Source organism: Rhyacophila brunnea, unplaced genomic scaffold (assembly GCF_057557595.1).
Source record: "Rhyacophila brunnea isolate RB1 unplaced genomic scaffold, BYU_Rbru_1.0 scaffold_2, whole genome shotgun sequence".
Classification (NCBI taxonomy): Eukaryota; Metazoa; Arthropoda; class Insecta; order Trichoptera; family Rhyacophilidae; genus Rhyacophila; species Rhyacophila brunnea.
In genome coordinates this window covers 28,169,216-28,190,114 of record NW_028232859.1, presented here as the reverse complement: position 1 = coordinate 28,190,114, position 20,899 = coordinate 28,169,216, and the positions used below count along the sequence as shown (strand labels likewise).

Here is a 20,899-nt window from a genome sequence, read left to right as displayed (position 1 = left end):
GAACCTTTATGTTTGGTCTCTTAGCCAATTTAAGAATGAAAACAAATTAGCCTCATTCGCTAGTGTGACCGTTGAAAACGGAGAGGGGGCATTATGGAAATATAAATGTGGGTGAAGCAAGGATATTTATGATTCTTTATAAAATGGGACAAATTGACACATTTTTGAGTTCATAGATGCACAGTAATTTGTGAAAAACAGAAATTTTCATGGGCGTTCATTATCGAAACGACAAAACCTTTGAGAACCATACACACTGCAAAGCCAAAAGAGGGGGAATCATTGTTGCTAATTAAATTTAATAGTGACAGCATTTTCTTCTGTTTTCTGTGCTCTAAAACTTTTTATATGTCTATTGTCTATATAGCATTGTCGACAGTGGTCTTCCACCTATCACGATCCTTTCAGCTCACACAGATCATACTCGAGCGAGACAGTCTTTTCACTTTTTTGGCTTTCGTTTTTTTTTTGTAGTCCCCATTTTGAATGTTTTGGAGGCTTTACGCCTCCTTGCTAGCTTGCATCCTTTCTAGGTGACCTGCTCATCGCATCCTTTGCAATGGTGGTGTTTATGGCCAATTTTTTCCTATTTGTGATTTCTTGTAATCCGGTAGGATCCATCGGCGTTTACATACCTAACTAGAGTATGTATTTAACGCATACCTTTAAAATATTCCCCAGTTGGACCCAACATAAAAACCGCACTCTAAGCTAAAATTTAATGAAAAAAATTTAATTTTAATGTTTCAAAACGACAGAAAATCAACAACTAACTCAAAAATTTTAAAGGTATAAAAGGTTTTAAAGATAATTAGTCTTACCATAATTATGAAACTCTTAGTAGCTTAAACAGTAACGAGAGATAGGTCAAAGAATCAAATTTACCCACTAAAATTGTTTTATTATTAAAAGTATGTACAAAAAAATATTTCTTTTGCAGTAGAAATTTAATTAATTAATTTATTTTACCAGTCGAACTTCTCGCTGGAATAAACTTTTTAGCACCTTATCATTTTTTTTAATTGTCTCATAAAAAAAGTTGCGTGTAATGCCAAAGTGGCCAATTGAATTACTCGAACTGTGTACATATGAACATATTATTAATTATATATTTTCACAACAAGAGATTCAATTTCGATTGACAGACATCCACATCAGATTAAAGTATATTGTGCATATTAACACCAAGTTCTTGTTTGAGTCGGCTGTAAACGTTATTTTGCCTTCTTCTCCGCCTCCAAAATTCAGGTTACAATTATTGTCACCACAAAATGCACCTATCTTTTTATCGATCTCATGACTCAATCCAGTGGGTCTATTCTATACTTATCGACCGCTAAACTGATAAAGTGATAAATATTATCAAACTTAGGGTAGGTTTGTATCAAAATATTAGCACTTATTGTAACAATTACACGAAGTTGGTTTTTATTGTTGCAATAAGTGCTAATATTTTGATACAAACCTACCCTAAGTTTGATAATATTTATCACTTTATCAGTTTAGCGGTCGATAAGTATAGAATAGACCCACTGAAATTATGTTTCCGATGTCTCCCAATGAACAGACTCAAAATCCAGTAGTTTTACGTGCACACCTTCCAATGGTAAAAAGTATATACCTAACAGCTGGAGCTAGTTTCACTTATTTTCTATTTGAAGTGTCGTTAACACAAAATGCGTCTTCTGTCTGCGGTAAATCATGACAATATATTATTGACAATTATTAATATGAGGAATAACAGCCGAGACAAAATGCCAAAACGGCCGGGACCAATGTGTGAAACCGGGGAAATCCCGGTCAAACCGGGACGTATGGTAAGGCTAAAGCCTCAATTACATTGAGCTTCTTTACGAGCTGTGTGTTGGCGAATTTATAATCTGCCTGTAAAGTCGCCCAGTGTAATCATCGAACAAGCTAACATGTTCGATGATTACACTGGGCGACTTTACAGGCAGATTATAAATTCGCCAACAAATAGCTCGTAAAGAAGCTCAATGTAATTGAGGCTTAACGATAATGTACGAGTATGATAATATTAATTGTCAATGTGCACTTACGGAAACAAAGTACAATTTTATTATTATCCAACCAACCATAGTCTCATTTTTTAATTATTCACCCTCGATGCTACAATATCTTTCGAGAGAATAACTTACGTAGGTACGTACCTGAACTTTCTGATATTTTGTAAGCAAGCTGCTGGATTATTTCAAAAGTAAGTTTCACTGGAACGTATAGTGTATCCAAATGTGAATCGCGAGTACAAAAAATCGTAAACCGTTGGCACAATACAGTAAAATTGCTAATCTGCAGGTATTATAAGACTTTTTACGAGGAGTGGTTGCTAACATTGAGATAGCATTGTTACTACTCTTTTTTTCAAACTCTATTCGGGGGATAAAATGCAGGAAAAAGTCAACAGAATCACAGACACTCATGACTTGGATTCAAATACACATTTGTTTATTTTTATTATTTATATTTTACGTAGCCGGTACCTGGGGTATACAATCCCGCTCGATTTCTTGATCTCAAAATACCGAGATGCTCAAATCTATTTTTCCGCAAAAATAGCGTACCTACCTTCATTAAACAATTAATATTCTTTAAACAATGTTATCAGATTCAAAAAATAATAATACATATTATTAAAATATGTATGTATAAAATGAGATTTATGCCTTTATACTTTCATATGTATTTACTTTTTTTATGTAAACATTAGTATATAATGATCACTTCATATATATGATAATAAATGATAAGTATACCCTTAAATGTCTGTTACGCAACTATAAACTTTCACCCCTACTCAATCATAATAATATATTGTTTTTCTTCTAAATGTCACGTCGTTGGGTGCATTTTTCATTTGTCGTCTTTGGGACAAATACTAGAAAAAGAATAGACAAAAAAACCAATTGATTCTTCGGTCACAAACTATGCCAGTGGAAGACCAGTGGAACTCATGAGTTGGTCCTTTTAATTATTCTGACGCGGTATGTCTAAAAGAAAAGGGTATATACCCGGAAAAGTTCGGAGGTAGAAGCTACACATAAATAGTAGCAGGGTAAGTAAGGAACTCAATGAAAAAGTTTGTGTAACCCCCCCCCCCCCCCCTCTCGCCTTCTTAAAAATCAATACATAATAAATTATTATGAATATTTTTTCGAAAAATACCCCCCTTACAATTTTTCTATGTGCGCGGCCATGTACATAGATTCCATCCATTGCAGAACATTTTAAATGTTCACATTAAAAAAAAATGTATACAGTTATTACACAATGTTCATTTGTTAACGCACATATGAATCTTGGTTTGGATGAGGCATTCGAGGTATTGGTGAAACAATCGGGTAGCCATATTCGGAAAAGTGAATGAGACAGCTGGTGTAAACTATGTGTCAGTCACGAAATAATTTATGAAAAATTTGAGGTAGGTACCCAAGTCCATTCAGATCATGATAATCTGAGCTGACCGGCTATTCGAGCTCTTGAAGTGAAGCCCTCTGGCCAGATATGTGTTGCAGAGATGCAGTTATTGGACAGTGTAGCTGGGTTGTACCTACATCAGATTTTTAAAATTCCGTTTGTAAATAGATATTATCAAAATCTGTTAATAGTAATTAATCACTGCTGAATATATATAGGCACTATGGGTACAATTGTACAAAAACGCCATTAATGCTAGAAACACATTACTATCACGTCACGTGAGCTCACACCACCGAAAAAAAGAGTGTGCAATGTTTACTTGATATTTTTAATGTTATCAAACAGATGCTCCTATCACGTAGTACATTAGTGTGAGTAAGTAGCTGTGGAAAGCATTTTTTATGAATATAGTGGTTTTTATCGAATAATTGTAGAGAAATTAATAACAATCTTTGGAAAATTTACAAAATCTACCAAACAGCAATTGATTTTTTTTAAGAATACCGCCTAGTATTTTTTTTTTACAAAATTTTAATTTTTGTATTTTTTCATGTGGTTCTTTATTTTATTATTTTTGATTTTATTTATAAATTGAAGTCTATATTTTACAATAGGTACATAATAAGGTTCTCTCATTTATTTTAGTTTAATTTGTAATAATATTATTTCCATAAAATAAAGCTACCTACCCACTTATCTGGAAAATTACTTTAACTTTTTATAATCGAAGATCTTCATCTTCTAATCAATCTTGTTCACAAATATGTACATTTAATTCAATTAAAAAATTAGCAACCGTCATTTTGATAATATTTGGGTCAATATAATATTACTAGCTAAAGTACCCGGCTTCGCACAGGGTCGCTTCGTGGATACATTTATCTTAGATATTTAAAAAATAATAATAGGTAATTATTTTTTTAATATTAAAATATCTGTGTAATACAATATGGCCATATGAAAATAATTATAATAGGAGTAAAGGTCAAACAAAAGAACACTAAATTAAAATCGAATCCAAAATATGCAAACGTTATAAATAGTATTAATATGTTGTAAAAAATTCAAAATTGGATGGAGCAAACAAACAAACAAACTTTGTATTTTATATGTTACTAATTTAGAAACCTTCGCTGGTATGCGCACAACAACTCACCAAAGTTTCATTGCAACCGGATGAATGGTATAGGAACCATACGAATAAAAGAAGAAGAAGAAGATGGCTGTACTAATTTAGAAACCTTCGCAGAAGTGCGCACAGCAACTGACAAAAGTTTCATCTCAATCAGATGAATGATATAGGAACGCATATGAATAGAAGAAGATAGAATGAAGAAGGAGAAAAAGAAAAAGATGATTTTTCTAATTAAGAAACCTTTGCGGGTGTGCGCACAACAACTGACGAAAGTTTCATCGCAATCGGATGAATGGTATAGGAACCATACGAATAAAAGTAAATAGAATGATGAAGAAGAAGAAGATAGTTGTACTAATTCAGAAACCTTCGCGGGCGTGCGCACAATAACTTATCAAAGTTTCATCGCAATCGGATGAATGGTATAGGAACCATACGAATAAAAAAAGATATAATGAAGAAAAAGATGAAGAAGAAGAAGAAGATGGTTGTACTAATTCAGAAACCTTTGCAGGTGTGCGCACAACAACTGACGAAAGTTTCATCGCAATCGGATGAATGGTATAGGAACCATACGAATAAAAGAAGATAGAATGAAGAAGAAGAGGAAGAAGAAGCAGATGGTTGTACTAATTCAAAAACATTTGCTGGTGTTGGCACAACAACTGACGAAAGTTTCATTGCAATCGGATGAATGGTATAGGAACCATACGAATAAAAGTAAATAGAATGATGAAGAAGAAGAAGATAGTTGTACTAATTCAGAAACCTTTGCGGGTGTGGGCCCAACAATTGACGAAAGTTTCATTGCAATCGGATGAATGGTGTAGGAACCATACTAATAAAAGAAGATAGAATGAAGAAGAAGAAGAAGATGGTTGTACTAATTCAGAAACCCTTGCAGGTGTGGTCCCAACAACTGACGAAAGTTTCATTTCAATCGGATGAATGGTTTAGGAACCATACGAATAAAAGAAGATAGAATGAAGAAGGAGAAAAAGAAGATGATTTTTCTAATTCAGAAACCTTTGCGGGTGTGCGCACAACAACTGACGAAAGTTTCATCGGAATCGGATGAATGGTATAGGAACCATACGAATAAAAGAAGATAGAACGAAGAAGAAGAGGAAGAAGAAGATGGTTGTACTAATTCAGAAACCCTTGCGGGTGTGCGTACAACAACTCACGAAAGTTTCGTCGCAATCGGATGAATGGTATAGGAACCATACGAATAAAAGAAAATAGAATGATGAAGAAGAAGAAGATAGTTGTACTAATTCAGAGACCTTCGCGGGCGTGCGCACAATAACTTATCAATGTTTCATTACAATCGGATGAATGGTATAGGAACCATACGAATAAAAAAAGATAGAATGAAGAAAAAGATGAAGAAGATGGTTGTACTTATTCAGAAACCTTTGTGGGTGTGGGCCCAACAACTGACGAAAGTCTCATTGCAATCGGATGAATGGTATAGGAACCATACGAATAAAAGAAGATAGAATGAAGAAGAAGATGGTAGTACTAATTCAGAAACCTTCGCGGGCGTGCGCACAATAACTCATCAAAGTTTCATTACAATCGGATGAATGGTATAGGAACCATACGAATAAAAAAAGATAGAATGAAGAAAAAGTTGAAGAAGATGGTTGTACTTATTCAGAAACCTTCGCGGGTATGCACACAACAACTCACTAAAGTTTCATCGCAATCGGATGAATGGTATAGGAACCATACGAATAAAAGAAGATTAAATTAAGAGTTAAATCTTAAATTCGATACCCCCACCACGCACTCCGGCTCGTCGGCCTCCGTCTACCCTCCAAATTTTGTCGAAATCTGACTGCGCGTGTGGATTTGTATAAAGAAAAACCGACACGACGGTACAAACATCCAAATATATTTTCGAAATTATAGATAGTATAGATATATGAGAGAGAAATTAAAGTATAGATATATGCGAACAACTATTTGCATAACAACTTGAATAATATTTTTTCTGTGTTTGTGTAAATTTAAAAAATAAATAGTTATTATTAATCTTTTGTTGAATATACCCATTTTATTTATCCGACATTTGTGGTTTTTGAGAGTGTATACTTTGACACAATAATATGTAGAAAGGGGTTCGCCATACTTGTCTTATTATTATGCCCCCTTGGATCTAACTTTTAAAATCAGAATTCAATCTATAATATCCTTACAGATTATTTAAAATACTGCTTCTGGATGTTATGTGGATAAGCCACTTGACAAAAAAATAAATTACCAAATTTTACTGAAGAGTGTTTTCCAATTTATCCAATTTTAAACATTCTTTTAAATACACTCCCATTTAATTGTTTTTACTTTCTTTCATTAGGTAACACTATCAAATTTTGTGAGTTTTACTAATTATTAGTTTTTTTTTAAAATAGGTAACATAAAAATCATATTATATTCACATACAAGAATATATTATTATAAGTATGTTTATACAAAATAACAATGCTGATTTTTCATGAAGTAGATGTGGCGATTGCATTGTTAGAAAGTACAAAAATCTTAAAGGGCGTGTATTTTTCACAATCTTAGTGTAAAAATATCCTGGCAACATAGCTGTTTGCGTACTTTTAATACTCAATACATACTGGTTTATCGTATAGGCAAGATGGTACTGTTCGGTTAAAGCGGATACAGCGGAAAGCGCATTTTGAAAATAGCCGATAAACTGGATTATTTGTTAGGTTAACCTAACCAAACCTAACCTAACCTAACCTAACCTAACCCAACCTAACCTAACCTAAACTAAGCCAAACTAACAAAAATAATCCAGTTTATCGGCTATTTTCAAAATGCGTTTTCCGCTGTATCCGCTTTAACCGAACAGTACCGGCAAGATTTTCGAAAGGGGCCCAACAGACAAATACCTAATAAAATGAGAAGACAGTATAATCTTGAAAATTAGAAGATTATTGCAACAATATCCCTAAAAATCCCTGAATAAATAAGGAAACTTTTTGATTGGCCGGTCAGAAGACCTAAAAAAATGAACTCATAATTCAGTATAAAACGTGGGTACGCCTTCAAATATGTCGTGAAAGGGATACTATAATGATGCAAATTTTGTAATGGTAATAGATAAATGGTATTAAATAATATGGTGACAAATTAGTTTTGAGATATAGAATATAATAACATAATGTGGAATGATTTATTATAAATTTCATGATGCCATGCATTCATAAGGCGTAAATATGATTACAATATACCATATACTGTAGGTACATAATAAATCATTATCTATGATTAGTTTTATTATATACTAGTGATTGCCCATAACATTGTTGACATAAAATATGGAAAAAGATATTTAAAATGATGAAATAGACTGTGAGAATGGTATAATTAATCTTCAATTTCTAGACAAGAACATTTCAATCTTCGCCTCACCTCATATTGTTGCAAGTGTGTTATTTTCAAAAAGTATCTTTTGTGATATCGAGAAATGAGATGTAAATCTATGTCAGTATCAGTAATGTAGTCTATAAGTTGTGCAATTGTCATCAATATTGGTCCAGTAGTTTTTGATTTATAACTAAACAAATGGACCGATAGATAGACACTTCAATTTTATTATCATCCCCGAATGAGTACTTATATAAGTATCAATATATTTGGATGCACTTCTTCTAAACAATTTACTAACATATCCAAGGCCGGATGTATTGGTACTCTAAATGCTAACAGGTGTAAAAACCAGCGCTAATATGGGACCCCCAAAATTCAAAAATCTTAATAGTTATTAAGGGACAACAGCCAAGTTAATACGATATTATTAATTATTGTGGAACTTTTTATTACAGAAAAATTAACGCAATTAATCTTCTCTCAAAACATTTATTGTCGAATAATGACGGTACGGTGTTGAAAAAGTTATTCAATGATTCTGATGACTTCGTAACCATTTTTAAAATGACACAAAAATAAATAGTGGTGACACAGTCTATATTCTATAACAAGGCTGACAAAGCTCACAAAACACTATATTGAGGACTTTGATATGACATGATACATCAGTTGTGGAATTGGAGAAGAGAAAGGAATCAGTTAAATTAATATTGTTGCTATTGATGTCATTTTACCTGTGGGTGAAGCCAATTAAGAGCATTAAAAATTATTGAGTATCTCCCGAAAAGGTATTTTCATTTTGTGGTTTTCCTATAAAAATCACTAAAGCCGGCTCCAGTTTGATGTAAGTGCCATTTTTGTATGGAAGAAAGAAAAAAGTATCTAAGTAGTCCTGAGAGTTTGTATGAAAACTAGTGCAGTATTCCCAGAGTACTTTTTTTATCTCACATTTCATACATTAAAGGCGGCCCACCCACATTGAGGTGCATGTCATGGTGCTTGTCGTCTGCTGTCACGGGCTGCCGCTACGGGGAAAAAGTGTGTAATGTCGTTGTTCCTGATGTTTAAAATTTCATCAGACTGATGCTCCCATCCCGTAGCACATTTTGAACGTTTAAACGAACATTGTCAGTTGAAAAAATCTGCCGTAATCATCAAACTGACGTTCTTTTTTATTTTTAGCAGTTGGCACTATGTATTTTCTATGAGAATGTTGTCAATTATCTATGGTCTGCAGGCTATGTTCTATTATCTACGAACGTCATGCCGCATGTATTTTACGTACGCACACGTAGAAACTGTTAAAATTAATTGAAATTAGCATGAATAATATAATAATTATTCAAATTACTAATACATTATAGTAGGCACTCTTCATCAGTGTCATTATTCAGTGACTTTACGAGATGGTGCACGTTCAAAATATTCTACAAAATGACGAAACCATAAACATTTTTATTGCCGTGATAGTCTGCAACATGCACCTCGATGTGGGTGGGCCTTATGGCTCCATCTCTATACGGGAACATCTTTGGTAGCTACCTACTCAAAATAAATTAATTCAAATGAATGCAATTATTTTGTTCATTTAAAAACTAAATAATAAATTATAAAATGTTGGTGATAGCATTTTTATGGGGGTAGTGCAATTTTGTTAGGATGGTTCTTTCTATGATGCTGCAAGTAGGCACATCACCCATATACACCTAATTTAATCTTCAATTTTATCTGGTCACTTTTACACAACGTCGCTATACGATTGGTTTGTTGAATATCCGTTTTTGTTGAAATCGACCATTTAATGCAGAATGATTTTTTGTATCTAAATGGACCAGAACCATCCTTTTCTTTAAATTGCTTTGTAATGAAAACAGCATTCATATGCTGTAAAAACAACAATTTAAATACCTTCATGTATTTAAATATAAAATAATCAAATTTGTTTTTCGTCTCCTGAACATTTGACATTTGGTCTATTCGACAAACCAATCCTACAGCGATGACAAATCATTTAATCTAAAACTGAGATCCAAGAAACACTAACTAAATCATTGTGTGTTACCTACTAAAACTTTGATTTCAGCTTTGATTTGATAATGTTGAAACAAGGTAACTGATCAAAATACTTGAATTGCTTTATTAGATATTTTAGCATCTTCATGGTGTTAACACCGTTAACTCTCAATTATTATTAGTGGGAAAACATTATTTTAATGGAAATTATTGTGTTTTCTGTTGTTGAAAATGAAGACATAATGATATTATTAATATAATATTAATTATTTTATTTCTAGAAAGTTTATTATTTTTGCATCGTATCATGTAAGAGACATCTAGTAATAAATATTAAAAGTTATTAAAATATAATGCCACATCTTAATTATGTCCAATAATATTCATAATAATATACCTACATTTCAGTTTAATCTTAATTAAATTCACCGTTTGTCTGCAACATTATAAAATAAAATATGATAAATAATACGTGAGCAGTAACAAATTACTGAAAATGGGATTAATGGATCCAAAAAATTTCAATATTATCTGTGGTGTGTTGTTATTTTTGCCAACTCTATTTTTAAAAATAACATAATAATAATAATATCTATAAATAATTTTGGTAAATCTAAATAGTTGTACCTAGTCATATTACATTACATTACAATATATCAAATGAATTTGGTAAAAAATTTATTGTGATAAAATATATGACGTGTGATCAACTAACCTTTGAATTTTCATTATTTTATGCCCATAATGATTCTTATAAATTCAAATTATATTTATAGTAAGCAATGCACAAGTTATTTCTATTTTTTCAATGTAAAAATCTTTTTATTATTAAAGTTGCCAGTGGAATATATTAATGTCGGGTTCACAATGTTTAGCTACTTGTCACCCACAATGCATTGCGAAGAAATGGCCGCCATGTTGCCTGTATCTGAGGAATATTCTTGACTCTGTGTTTACGAACGATTTTAAACCGTAATTAGTGGAATAATTTTCCGTGTGACTTTATAAGTGAACAATGAATAACAGTAATTTGTGTAAACCTTAATCAAACGTCGGATAAATGAATTTAATCTTATTTATAGTGAAATTTTCATCTGTAGTTTCATTTGATTTGGCAGCTCAACATGGCTGACAATCTAAGTCAAAAGTCACATAAAACTAACGAAAAAAACAAATATAACAATGTCGTGCACCGCACTACTAGTGAATCTCTTCGTCTGAACGATACGGAGAAAGGAGTCAATACCCCTACCAGTCTGCAGGCTGCATCACATAACACTAGAAAAATATCTTCGTTTCAGATTACCAGTGTGACAGTAGGGTCGCGAGTGAGCACAGACGCAGGGGAAGATTCCGCCGACGATTTGGATGAATCTCACACAGATGACATCTCGAGGATTACGGATTTAGAAAATGAAACTCCTAGTTTTTCGGAGGATACCTTTTCCAAAGATGACGTGTTTTACAACGCCTCCAGTGCTTCGTTAGGTTGTGCGCCCGTCATACCGACCAGTTCTCAGTATGGTCTGGCTCTCGTCGGTCAGAACGAAAACAATTCTCACATACCGGGAGTGCCCACCCTCAACAATACCGACGTCGGGGAGATGCACGTGAGCGTCACCAATTCCGGCGGTAGTAGCATAATAAACATTATCGGTAATCCCAAACCGGCCGAAGGAATGAAGGAAATACAAGAACACGTCCGTAACGAGAGGTTTAAGGTCGTGAAAATAGAAAGCACCGAACCGTTTAGGAGAGGTCGCTGGATGTGTATGGACTATCTCGATCACACTACCACCCAGGCGAGTGCTCCCATAATAGTGAACAACAATGTCGACTGTCAGACGGAACCGTCGACCGTTCTGAACGCTCCCGACAGTGGGGTCGTCATGAATGACGGGCAGCACGATGAAGGCGGAACTCTGGTCGAATCGCTCAACAAAGTTGTCGGGAAAGATCTCCAGGTTCCCCATCAACAGGAGCAGACCGTCTCGCATCCGTTCCCCGTCGCCTCGCCCGGACAGTCTCTGACTCAACCTCTCAATATGATGCAGCAAAATGTTCCACCTAACCAATCCGGCTCCATTCAGTCTCCGCCTGTCGAGATGGCACAGCTGAATCAAAACCCCGCGCTGCAGAGCGGCCCGGCCGTTGGCCAGCCTCACGCCCAGAGCATGTCTCACATATCGCTTAATCCCCCTACCAACCATCCGCCCCCTGCTCAACAGCCTCCTGTTCAGCAGATGCCACAGAGTTTTCCCTCTCACCAGCTGCAGCAGGTTATCTCTCAGGGAATGCCCCAGATGCAGCAGATACAGATGCACCAACAGCTCCCCCCTCAGCAGATGCAGCAGATGCAAAACCAGCAGGCCCAAATACAGCAAATGCAAGGACAGCATCTGGCGCATAACCAATCTCAGATGTCCAACATGCAACAGATGCAGCAAATGCCGCAGATGCAGCAGTTGCAAACCCAAAGTCAAATACAACAGATGCCGGGGCAGCAGGCCCAGATGCAGCAGATCCAAATGCAGCAGATGACCAACCAGCAGGTCAACAGTCAGCAGCCCCTCCATCAGCTGCACGGGCAGTCGATGCCTCAACAGGGGATTCACATGCAAAACCAGCAGCCCCTGTCTAATCAGCAGCCCCAGTTGCAGCATTTGCAAAATCAGACCCAGATGCATCCTATGCAGTCACAGCAATCTCATCAGATCCAAAGCCACATGCAACAGATGCAACAAATGCCGCAGCTCAATAACCAGGGGCAAGGAATGCCTCAGATGCACAGCCAGGCTCAAATGCACCAGATGACCTCCCAGCCTGGGCAGGTGACCTCCCAAGGGGGGCAAGTCCAGGCACACTCTATCCACCCCCAGTTGCAGCAGCAGAATATGGCTGGCGTGCAACACCCATATGGCGCACAGGCGGTCGGCCAGCCGGCTAATCCTCAGAATATGATGCAGGGGTCGATGCCCAATCAGGCTCAGCACATGGGCCAGCAAGCGCAGGTGTCGCAGCCGCTCGGCCAGCCTCAGCACGCTGTCCCTCAGTACTATCAGCAGACCCAACTGAATCAGCAGGGTCAGAGTTTAACGCAGGAGGTGATGGCCAACATTGTAAATTCTCAACAAGGCGCTACCCTGCCTAGCAATTTACAGTCCATGAGCTCACAAGCTCAGGGGTCTACCTTGCCTTCCAATCTCCAAGGCATGAGCGCTCAGCAGAATACCTCGATGCATCCGTTGAATCAGCCGACCCAGAGCATACCGCAGAATGCTATGCAGATGATGTCTCAGGCATCTCAAAACATTCCAATGTCCATGGATAGCAATCAATCTAACATGCAAATACCTGTTTCAGATCCCATCTACATGCAAACGTCTAATGTTAATCAACAAATACCGATGGGCCAACACATCACTCCGCAGCAGAATTTGATGAGTCAACAGGTGTCATCGACGGCTGGGCAGGGGCAACCGTCCCACATTAACCAGCAGGGGCAGATGTCCATGGCGCATGTTATGTCCCCGCAGCAGGGGTTGAACAGTCAGTCCTCCGTGACGAATCAAACTGTCGTGGTCAATCAGACGGGAATGCAAAACGTGCCAGTACAGCAGAATCAACAGATACCTCAAGTCTCTCTGGCCAACGTTCAACAGCCGGCTCAGCCTATGATGCAAAACATGGGAACGCCCAATCAGCAATCCATGAATCAAAATGTAGTTCAGCATAATCAAAATATTGGCATCCCGATGCAGCAAAACATGCCATCCATGCAGCCGACTGCAGTTCATAGCGTGCCCACCAGTGTCGTCCAGACGCAGACAGGCATGCATTCGCAGGTCGGCATGCCAATCGGAGGGTTCAACCCCCAAGGGGGGGTGGGATCCATGCCTCAGACCGGCATGACGTCTGCGATGGGCATTCAAAACTCAACAGGAAACCAAATGGACATTCACATAACCCAGCAAAACATTTGCTCCAGCACGACTGCGGCATCGCAGCCCGCCATATCGGGTACTAATTCTCCAGTTGTGTCGTTGCCAGTGAGCTCTAGCATGAATTACACCCAGAACCAGACTCCTCCGTCAAACGTTGTGGACGGTCAACATTTTGGGAGTCCTGTGAGTGCGGCAGTGTCTCACGTTGTGAACAGCATAGTTACTAGTATGGTGGGTCTCTCTGCAGGAGACAACGCGGCTGCTGAGAGTGGAGGAGGGACGCCCGCCTCCGATGGAACTCAGCAGGTCGACCTCTACGATGGCAAAGACGATGGGCAGGCGGTGCAGAGCAATGAAGACAGCGAGAGGTGAGCCTCATGCAAACCCATATCACATCATAAATATCATATTATCATTTACTTGGTAGAATTCCATTAAAAAATGATAATATAAATATACATAATTTTGACACTCTTTTCAAATCAACTCAAAAAAATCTTTTTGAAAAAAGTGAGACACCCCCACCCCGCAGGAAACGAACCTGCATCTCTCGGGTATCGCGCCCACGCACATAGTCCACTATGCTAAAGGAGTCATACTTAATTATGACTAGTCTTACTTTTTTCAAAAAGATTTTTTCTATTGGTTATGATATATTTTCTCAGAAGTGTTTTCAAAATTATGTATGTTCAATAATTGGAATATTAAATTCTTAAATCTTGTGAATTATTTGTTGAATAAAAAAATAGTTAATTTATAATATAAATAATCTTAAATACTTCTAACTCAATCTGTACAATTTAATATAATTGATTTTGTCATTAAATATAGAATTTCATGGGAAATATTATAAATTGGAATATTTCTGCTATCTCATTTTTTTAAATTAAGTACTTAAGTAGTATTATAATATTTTCAAAAGTTTTTATGACAAAAGCCATTCCAAATTTATTCTTCATAAATGAATGACACAGAACAACAAAATGACTCAAAATTATCAGAAATTTTAAAATGAATGTGTTCATATTAAAATCAAGAAAATCATCAGTCCAATCCATTGATAATATAGGTACCTACTATGATTCTTTCCAAGTAACTAACCAGTGAGAATTGGACTGATTCATTGAGGTTGGCATTAATTGGTTGCCTAATTTTCTTTTAGGAATATTTAAAATAGATTAGCTTAATAAATTTCATGCAAGTTTAAAAAAAATATATTACTTAATATTTTAAAATACGTAGGTACTTTACATAATATGTACCTACTTCATTAAGAATAAATATTTAAAATTCCACTAGGTAGGATACCCATTTGAATAAACTTACAGCTGTACTTGCATCATGAAATTATTATCTAGTATGTGCTTGGCCTTGGCCAGTATCCAGATTTTTTTCTTGTAACTGTATAATGTCCCGAATAATGATGATTATTATCTGCCCTTTGCTGGCCTGATATAGTATGTCTCATATTATAATTCTAATCAAATTTATATACATATTTTATTAATTTATTCTACTACTACATTTTCAACCCCCAACTTTTTAAAGGTTCGGTTCTAGTGGAAAAATCGAATGGGGTTCTATTCCATCAAATCTTAAATCCGAACTGCGATTCCGGATTTTGATTGCGGTTCTTTAAAGAAACCAATATACTTACCTACCTAATTATAGGTAGGTATATTATCAAAGATGGTGAATCTTCTGATGTAATTTGCCCTATAAAAATAACTGTTGGAAATTTTGACGTAAGTACCACTCGTATGCAAAAAAGGAATGTATACTATTATTATCGGGGTTTGTATGAAAATTAGCGGTTCTAATGGTCCTTTATTCTCATCACTTTCATACCTTTAGTTAAGCTATATCTCTATACAAGAAGGATTTCTTTAACATCTTTAAAATATTATATTATATTTTTTCAACATACTTAATGCGTAACAAACTTTTATAAAACTTACTTCTGAATGTATAATAATATATCAAGTAGTTAAGTAATTACTTACTTTATCAGGTATACTATACATTTATCATTTATTACTTTCAGGCATGGTCACAATATTGAAGCTCGAGTTGATATAAGTAAAAAGGATTTCAAGTTATACACATTTATATTTTTATAAAAATCGATGTTTTTAAAAATAAATATAAAGCATATTAAAACGATGAATTAGTCAAAAATCTAAACAACAGAAAATCTAAAAATTAATAAACTAAATTTTAATTATAATTATGACCATAAAATATAATGCAATAATAAGATTTGACCCAGCAACGAATTCACATTTTATTACATTTTTTTACAATTGTAAGTTTATCTTTAAGTTAAAAAAAAAAAAAAATCTTTTAAATGTTTTCGGATACATATAGGTATACAGTTGAAATTGTAAATTATCAAAAAAAAATCTCAAATTACAAGCTTCGTATATTTCCGCTAGGTTCTCTGCTGGCATGCGTCTCCCCCTTAACCGGCAATAATACTATATCTATAACATATTAGGGAGCCTCAATTCCTGTATGTCTTATCGCCCACGGATGTAAAGAAATGAATGTTAAATTTCATGCATTAAGTGAAATGCAAGTAAGAGTAGGTATATATTTATAACATCTATGGTAGGTATATTCATTCTTTCAAATTCATATTATGTTCTCTTTGATGGTGCTACTGCTTACGTCTCACCTTATTTGTATGGCCTGTAGTAGTTTTATTTATAGTATTAATTTTGGCCCGCGGACCATAAAGGTTCCATTTCTGACGTAGGCAGATCCTGACAGCTGCTAACAGTGGAGATAGTGAGAGGAGTAAGCCCAAGATGTGGCTAAGAGTGACGTATATATAGTCTAAAGCAGAGATGGCGAACCTATGGCACGCGATGTTTCATTTTGAAAAGAAAAGAAATTACTACCTATTTTATATACTTATCCTATTTAAAAAGGTTTTTATCACTCATTTATAATATTAAAAAATAATGACCACATAGCCATGCGTATTTTCTTCGGTTTTTCATATGTTAACCAATCGATGCGCAAATCGACGAAATTTATGCACCAATCGCATTATATAAAAAATAGCAGGCAAATCCTTTTCAAGATAATCATTACGTTTAATGTAAATTTATACAGTTGCATAGGTCGGTCCTTGGGATCGGGCAATTAAAAATAAAAATATTCAATCAACAAACCTTATGAAATGAAGAGTGGTTCAAATGCTTCCAAGATCTCTGAGAAGTTTGAAAACTAGACAAAAATATTCAAAGAATAAAAGGTATGCATTCGGCTAGAAATACGGTGTAAAATATCAAGAACTCAATTGTAATTTTGAATTTTTTTAATGGAATTCTTAAAAACCATTTTTTTTTAGAAAACTTAAATCTTTTTTGTTCGCCATGAAAAACTGCTTGGCACGTCAGACAGTAGAAAAATATTATTTGGGAAATTTTGGCACGCGTTCGTAAAAAGGTTCGCCATCCCTGGTCTAAGGGGTGAGGTTAATTTGTATGATGTCTCTGATTGCATTGGTATCGCCGACATTGTTTACTTACAGTCTTACGTCGTTTCTATTACCCATCTCACGTGCTTTTGTGTTACCCACCTGATTGTCAAACCTTATTTACAATGTGGTACATTAATTATAATAACGGTGTTTGTAGTATATTTTTTTTCTAGTAGGTACAGGTACCTAGTTACTAATTTTGAAATTCGTCGATTATTACAAATAACATGGGTACGATAAAAGCGGCTCGCAGTTGTAGTGGATTTTTTTGGTAGCATCGGGAAAAGCATTGCAGCAAACGATTCCAATGTACGCGCGATTCGCCCATGGTGGCACTGGGTAATGATTTACCTACGCATACACATTTGACATTACTCATAGTTTACAGTTACACTTTCAGGTTTACACCTTACAGCGTAAACCATAAAATAATACTATAATGGAATGTGAACTGATGTCAGTCAATTAAATATACTTTTCATTTATTTTTACACTGGTCATATCGTATGACTACGAACCGTTGTGAGCATAATATTATTTGCGCCGATTTCAATGCCAAGCCAAACCTACGAATTGTGTAAAAAAACTGCAATGAATGGATCAGCCCACAAAACACTTCCGCAATTCGGTTTTTTATACATCGGGCACCATACATTATTTTGTTGCGTTTTCGCTATGCATTCTTACTTTTTTTCCGTATGACTTATTTATAAACGAATCATCAAACTGTTGCACATTACACGTTACTGTTTGAATTATTGTGAAAGGTTAATAATAGGTATTAGGTAGGTGCCATCTTCAAATTATAGTAATGTTGGCCCCTGTGGAATGTGATTTTTTTTAAAGGTAATGTGTCGGTTTCGCTGCCCAGTAAGTATAGTTTCATGAATCTATAATGCCTAGTTTCTTGGACTCATTACTCCATTACACCTACTACTCTCCTACGAATGAAATATTATCATCGAGTGGTTTAAACATTGTTTCGGTGATAACAGCAAGCTGTCTACAATCCGCACTTATTCGGACTTATTATTAAATTTATATCCTCTCTTATATTTATATTCTATAGCCACTCTATTGTTTATTTATTACCTATGTATACTTATCTCACAACTTTTTCTTAACTCTATCATCTTACTAATCCCTTATTCAAGTTATTGCAAATTTAATAAAAAAAGTAAACTCGCTTTCTGTTTTGCATGTAGGCAACAAAACACGTTCATACTTTGATATTGACCATTCCATTTGTCACAAAACTTTTCTCAAAATGGTGTATGACTATATAATTAGAATTAGATGCTTGGATCGTGAAGGGTTAACAGTAATAATCTAATAATCACTCAGCAGTGCCATTGGCAATTCGATCTGCACATGCGAACCAGGGCGGTTCGTATCCACAGTTTTAAACGTTTAATTCCGGGTTCGGTTTCAGTGGGAAAATCAAACAAAAGTCCGTTCCTTGAAGTCAAAATACAGGTTGTAGGATTCGGTTCTGGTTCTTTAAAAAACTATACATTTACGTATTTTAGATATGTTTGCCGGGTTCACTCGGTGGAGCAATGTGGACACCACTAAGTAAAACAAATTGAATAACATCGAAATATATACTAACACAGGGGCGGGCAAACTTTTTGGATGGAGGGCCAAATTCAAGAATTCAAAATGAGCGGCGGGCCGCAAGTAAAATACCATTTTTAGATATACACTATTTATTATCACGAAAAATAAACATTACAAAAAAAATAATGAGAAGAATGAAACTGTTGTACATTTTTTTAAATTTAGGTGTTAATTTTGTAGTTGATATTGTTCAAAATCAAAGCTCAAAACTGCTAGTAAATGGGCATCGGAGATATTTGATCGTAAAGAATTTTTATTGAGGTTCATGATCGAAAATGTTTGTTCACATATATAGGTTGATCAAAAAATAACGAACATTTTTCTTACATACCTACTCTTTAAGTTGGTCGAATTTGTCTGAATTAAGAGCATTGTAAAATTTGGAGATTTCTTCACGACGATGCAATTCTCTTAAATTAGTGTCACACTGCAGATTAATAATCTCAAGTTGTAGCTCTGTCGGTACACTATCAATATCTATTGAAATCGATGTTCAACGTAGAAAATCGTGGTTACATAGTGTGAGACGAGACGCAAGGAATACGTACTGAGATAATACATTTACGAAACAACAAATTCTTCAAATTATGATCTATTGTCAATATTTTTTTAAAAATTATAAAAAAGTTATTCGTAATCACAAGTACAATTATCGATGGCGGGCCGCGAAAAAATACCCGGCGGGCCACATGCGGCCCGCGGGCCGCAGTTTGCCCTCCCCTGTACTAACATCATATTATTAATAACTTTCTATTAATTAATCTTTTTGAATAACTGGCTCGCAACCGTCGGAACCCCGTCATTTTTAAAGGGTTCCTGTTCTGGGTTCTTAACATTCGGAAGGATTCCGATCCCACTTTCACAATGATGAGGGTTCGCTTCCGATTCCATTTCCAGCTCTGATACTACCATACATGAATTGAAATTACTCAGAGCCCCTATATCTTTATTTCCGAGTAAGTCTGTATGCTTAACTTTGAAAGTTATAAATTACTTATTTTGTAAGTATTTTTTCGCCCAGGGTTGAAAAATTGAAAAATATATGAATTATAATTATTGTGTTTCAACCAGTTAATGCGCAAATTAGTTTTTGTGCCTGCGCTTTTGGCGACTTATTATCATAATTATTTATTTTAACATGAGAAACAAATGTATTTAATGGATGTTTTTTAGTTTTTATAAATATACACAGGTTACAAGTTAATGTATTTGTTGTGACTGCTGCTTTTTGTTAAATTTCTTTTATCTTTAAATATTTATAGAATATAATAATAACGCACATTAAACAGATTGGAAAAGGGATTATTTTGAAAATTTTAACTCATTCAAAAAGCCGCAATTAATACTTCAAGGCCCCAGGTTTCCAACTCATGTTATGACCCATATACTCTTACAAACTATGAGAAAGATACAGTTCCTAAGTTTAGAGAAGCCTTTGGTAAGTAAAAGAATCAATTGCGATTTCAGATAAAATTAGGATTAAGATACATTTAATTTAAAATGTAACACATTGGTAAAACCATCGTTAATACGCGAGGACCTTTAAATATAATATAATGGTATGCTGCATTTATTAAAAATGTTACAATACGGTGTTTTTCGTGTATTTTAAAATGCATGCATGCGGTGACCATTGTTAACCAAATACGCGATATTACCAAGAAATTGACCGATAAAATCATCATCTTAGGAAATTACCCGGTACAGAATTTTGTTGGACGGGTGTACGCCTCTGCAGTGGTCCGATCATTATTGCACAACTTATTCTATTAGGTACGATTTAACACTCTGTGGTTTCGTTCAATAGAATTCCTTTGGTGACGACTGGCGAATAAATGCATGACTGTGACTCGGTCTGCTACCCACTAG

The 20,899-nt window shown here is 35.2% G+C and overlaps 1 protein-coding gene across 2 annotated transcripts in view; it reads left to right on the top strand.

Annotated features, from left to right (window-relative positions):
- Positions 1–10,842: 10,842 nt before the first annotated feature.
- The window catches only part of LOC147072139 (uncharacterized), a 243,702-nt gene continuing 233,645 nt past the window's right edge, over positions 10,843–20,899 (top strand). Inside the window, exon 1 of one of the 2 annotated variants that reach the window (XM_085947152.1) lies at positions 10,843–14,288. In XM_085947152.1, coding sequence (XP_085803278.1) covers positions 11,101–14,288 — 3,188 coding nt within the window. In that variant the 5' untranslated portion in view covers positions 10,843–11,100. The remainder of the gene's footprint in view (positions 14,289–20,899) is intronic. The other variant, XM_085947151.1, reaches the window with a different exon arrangement.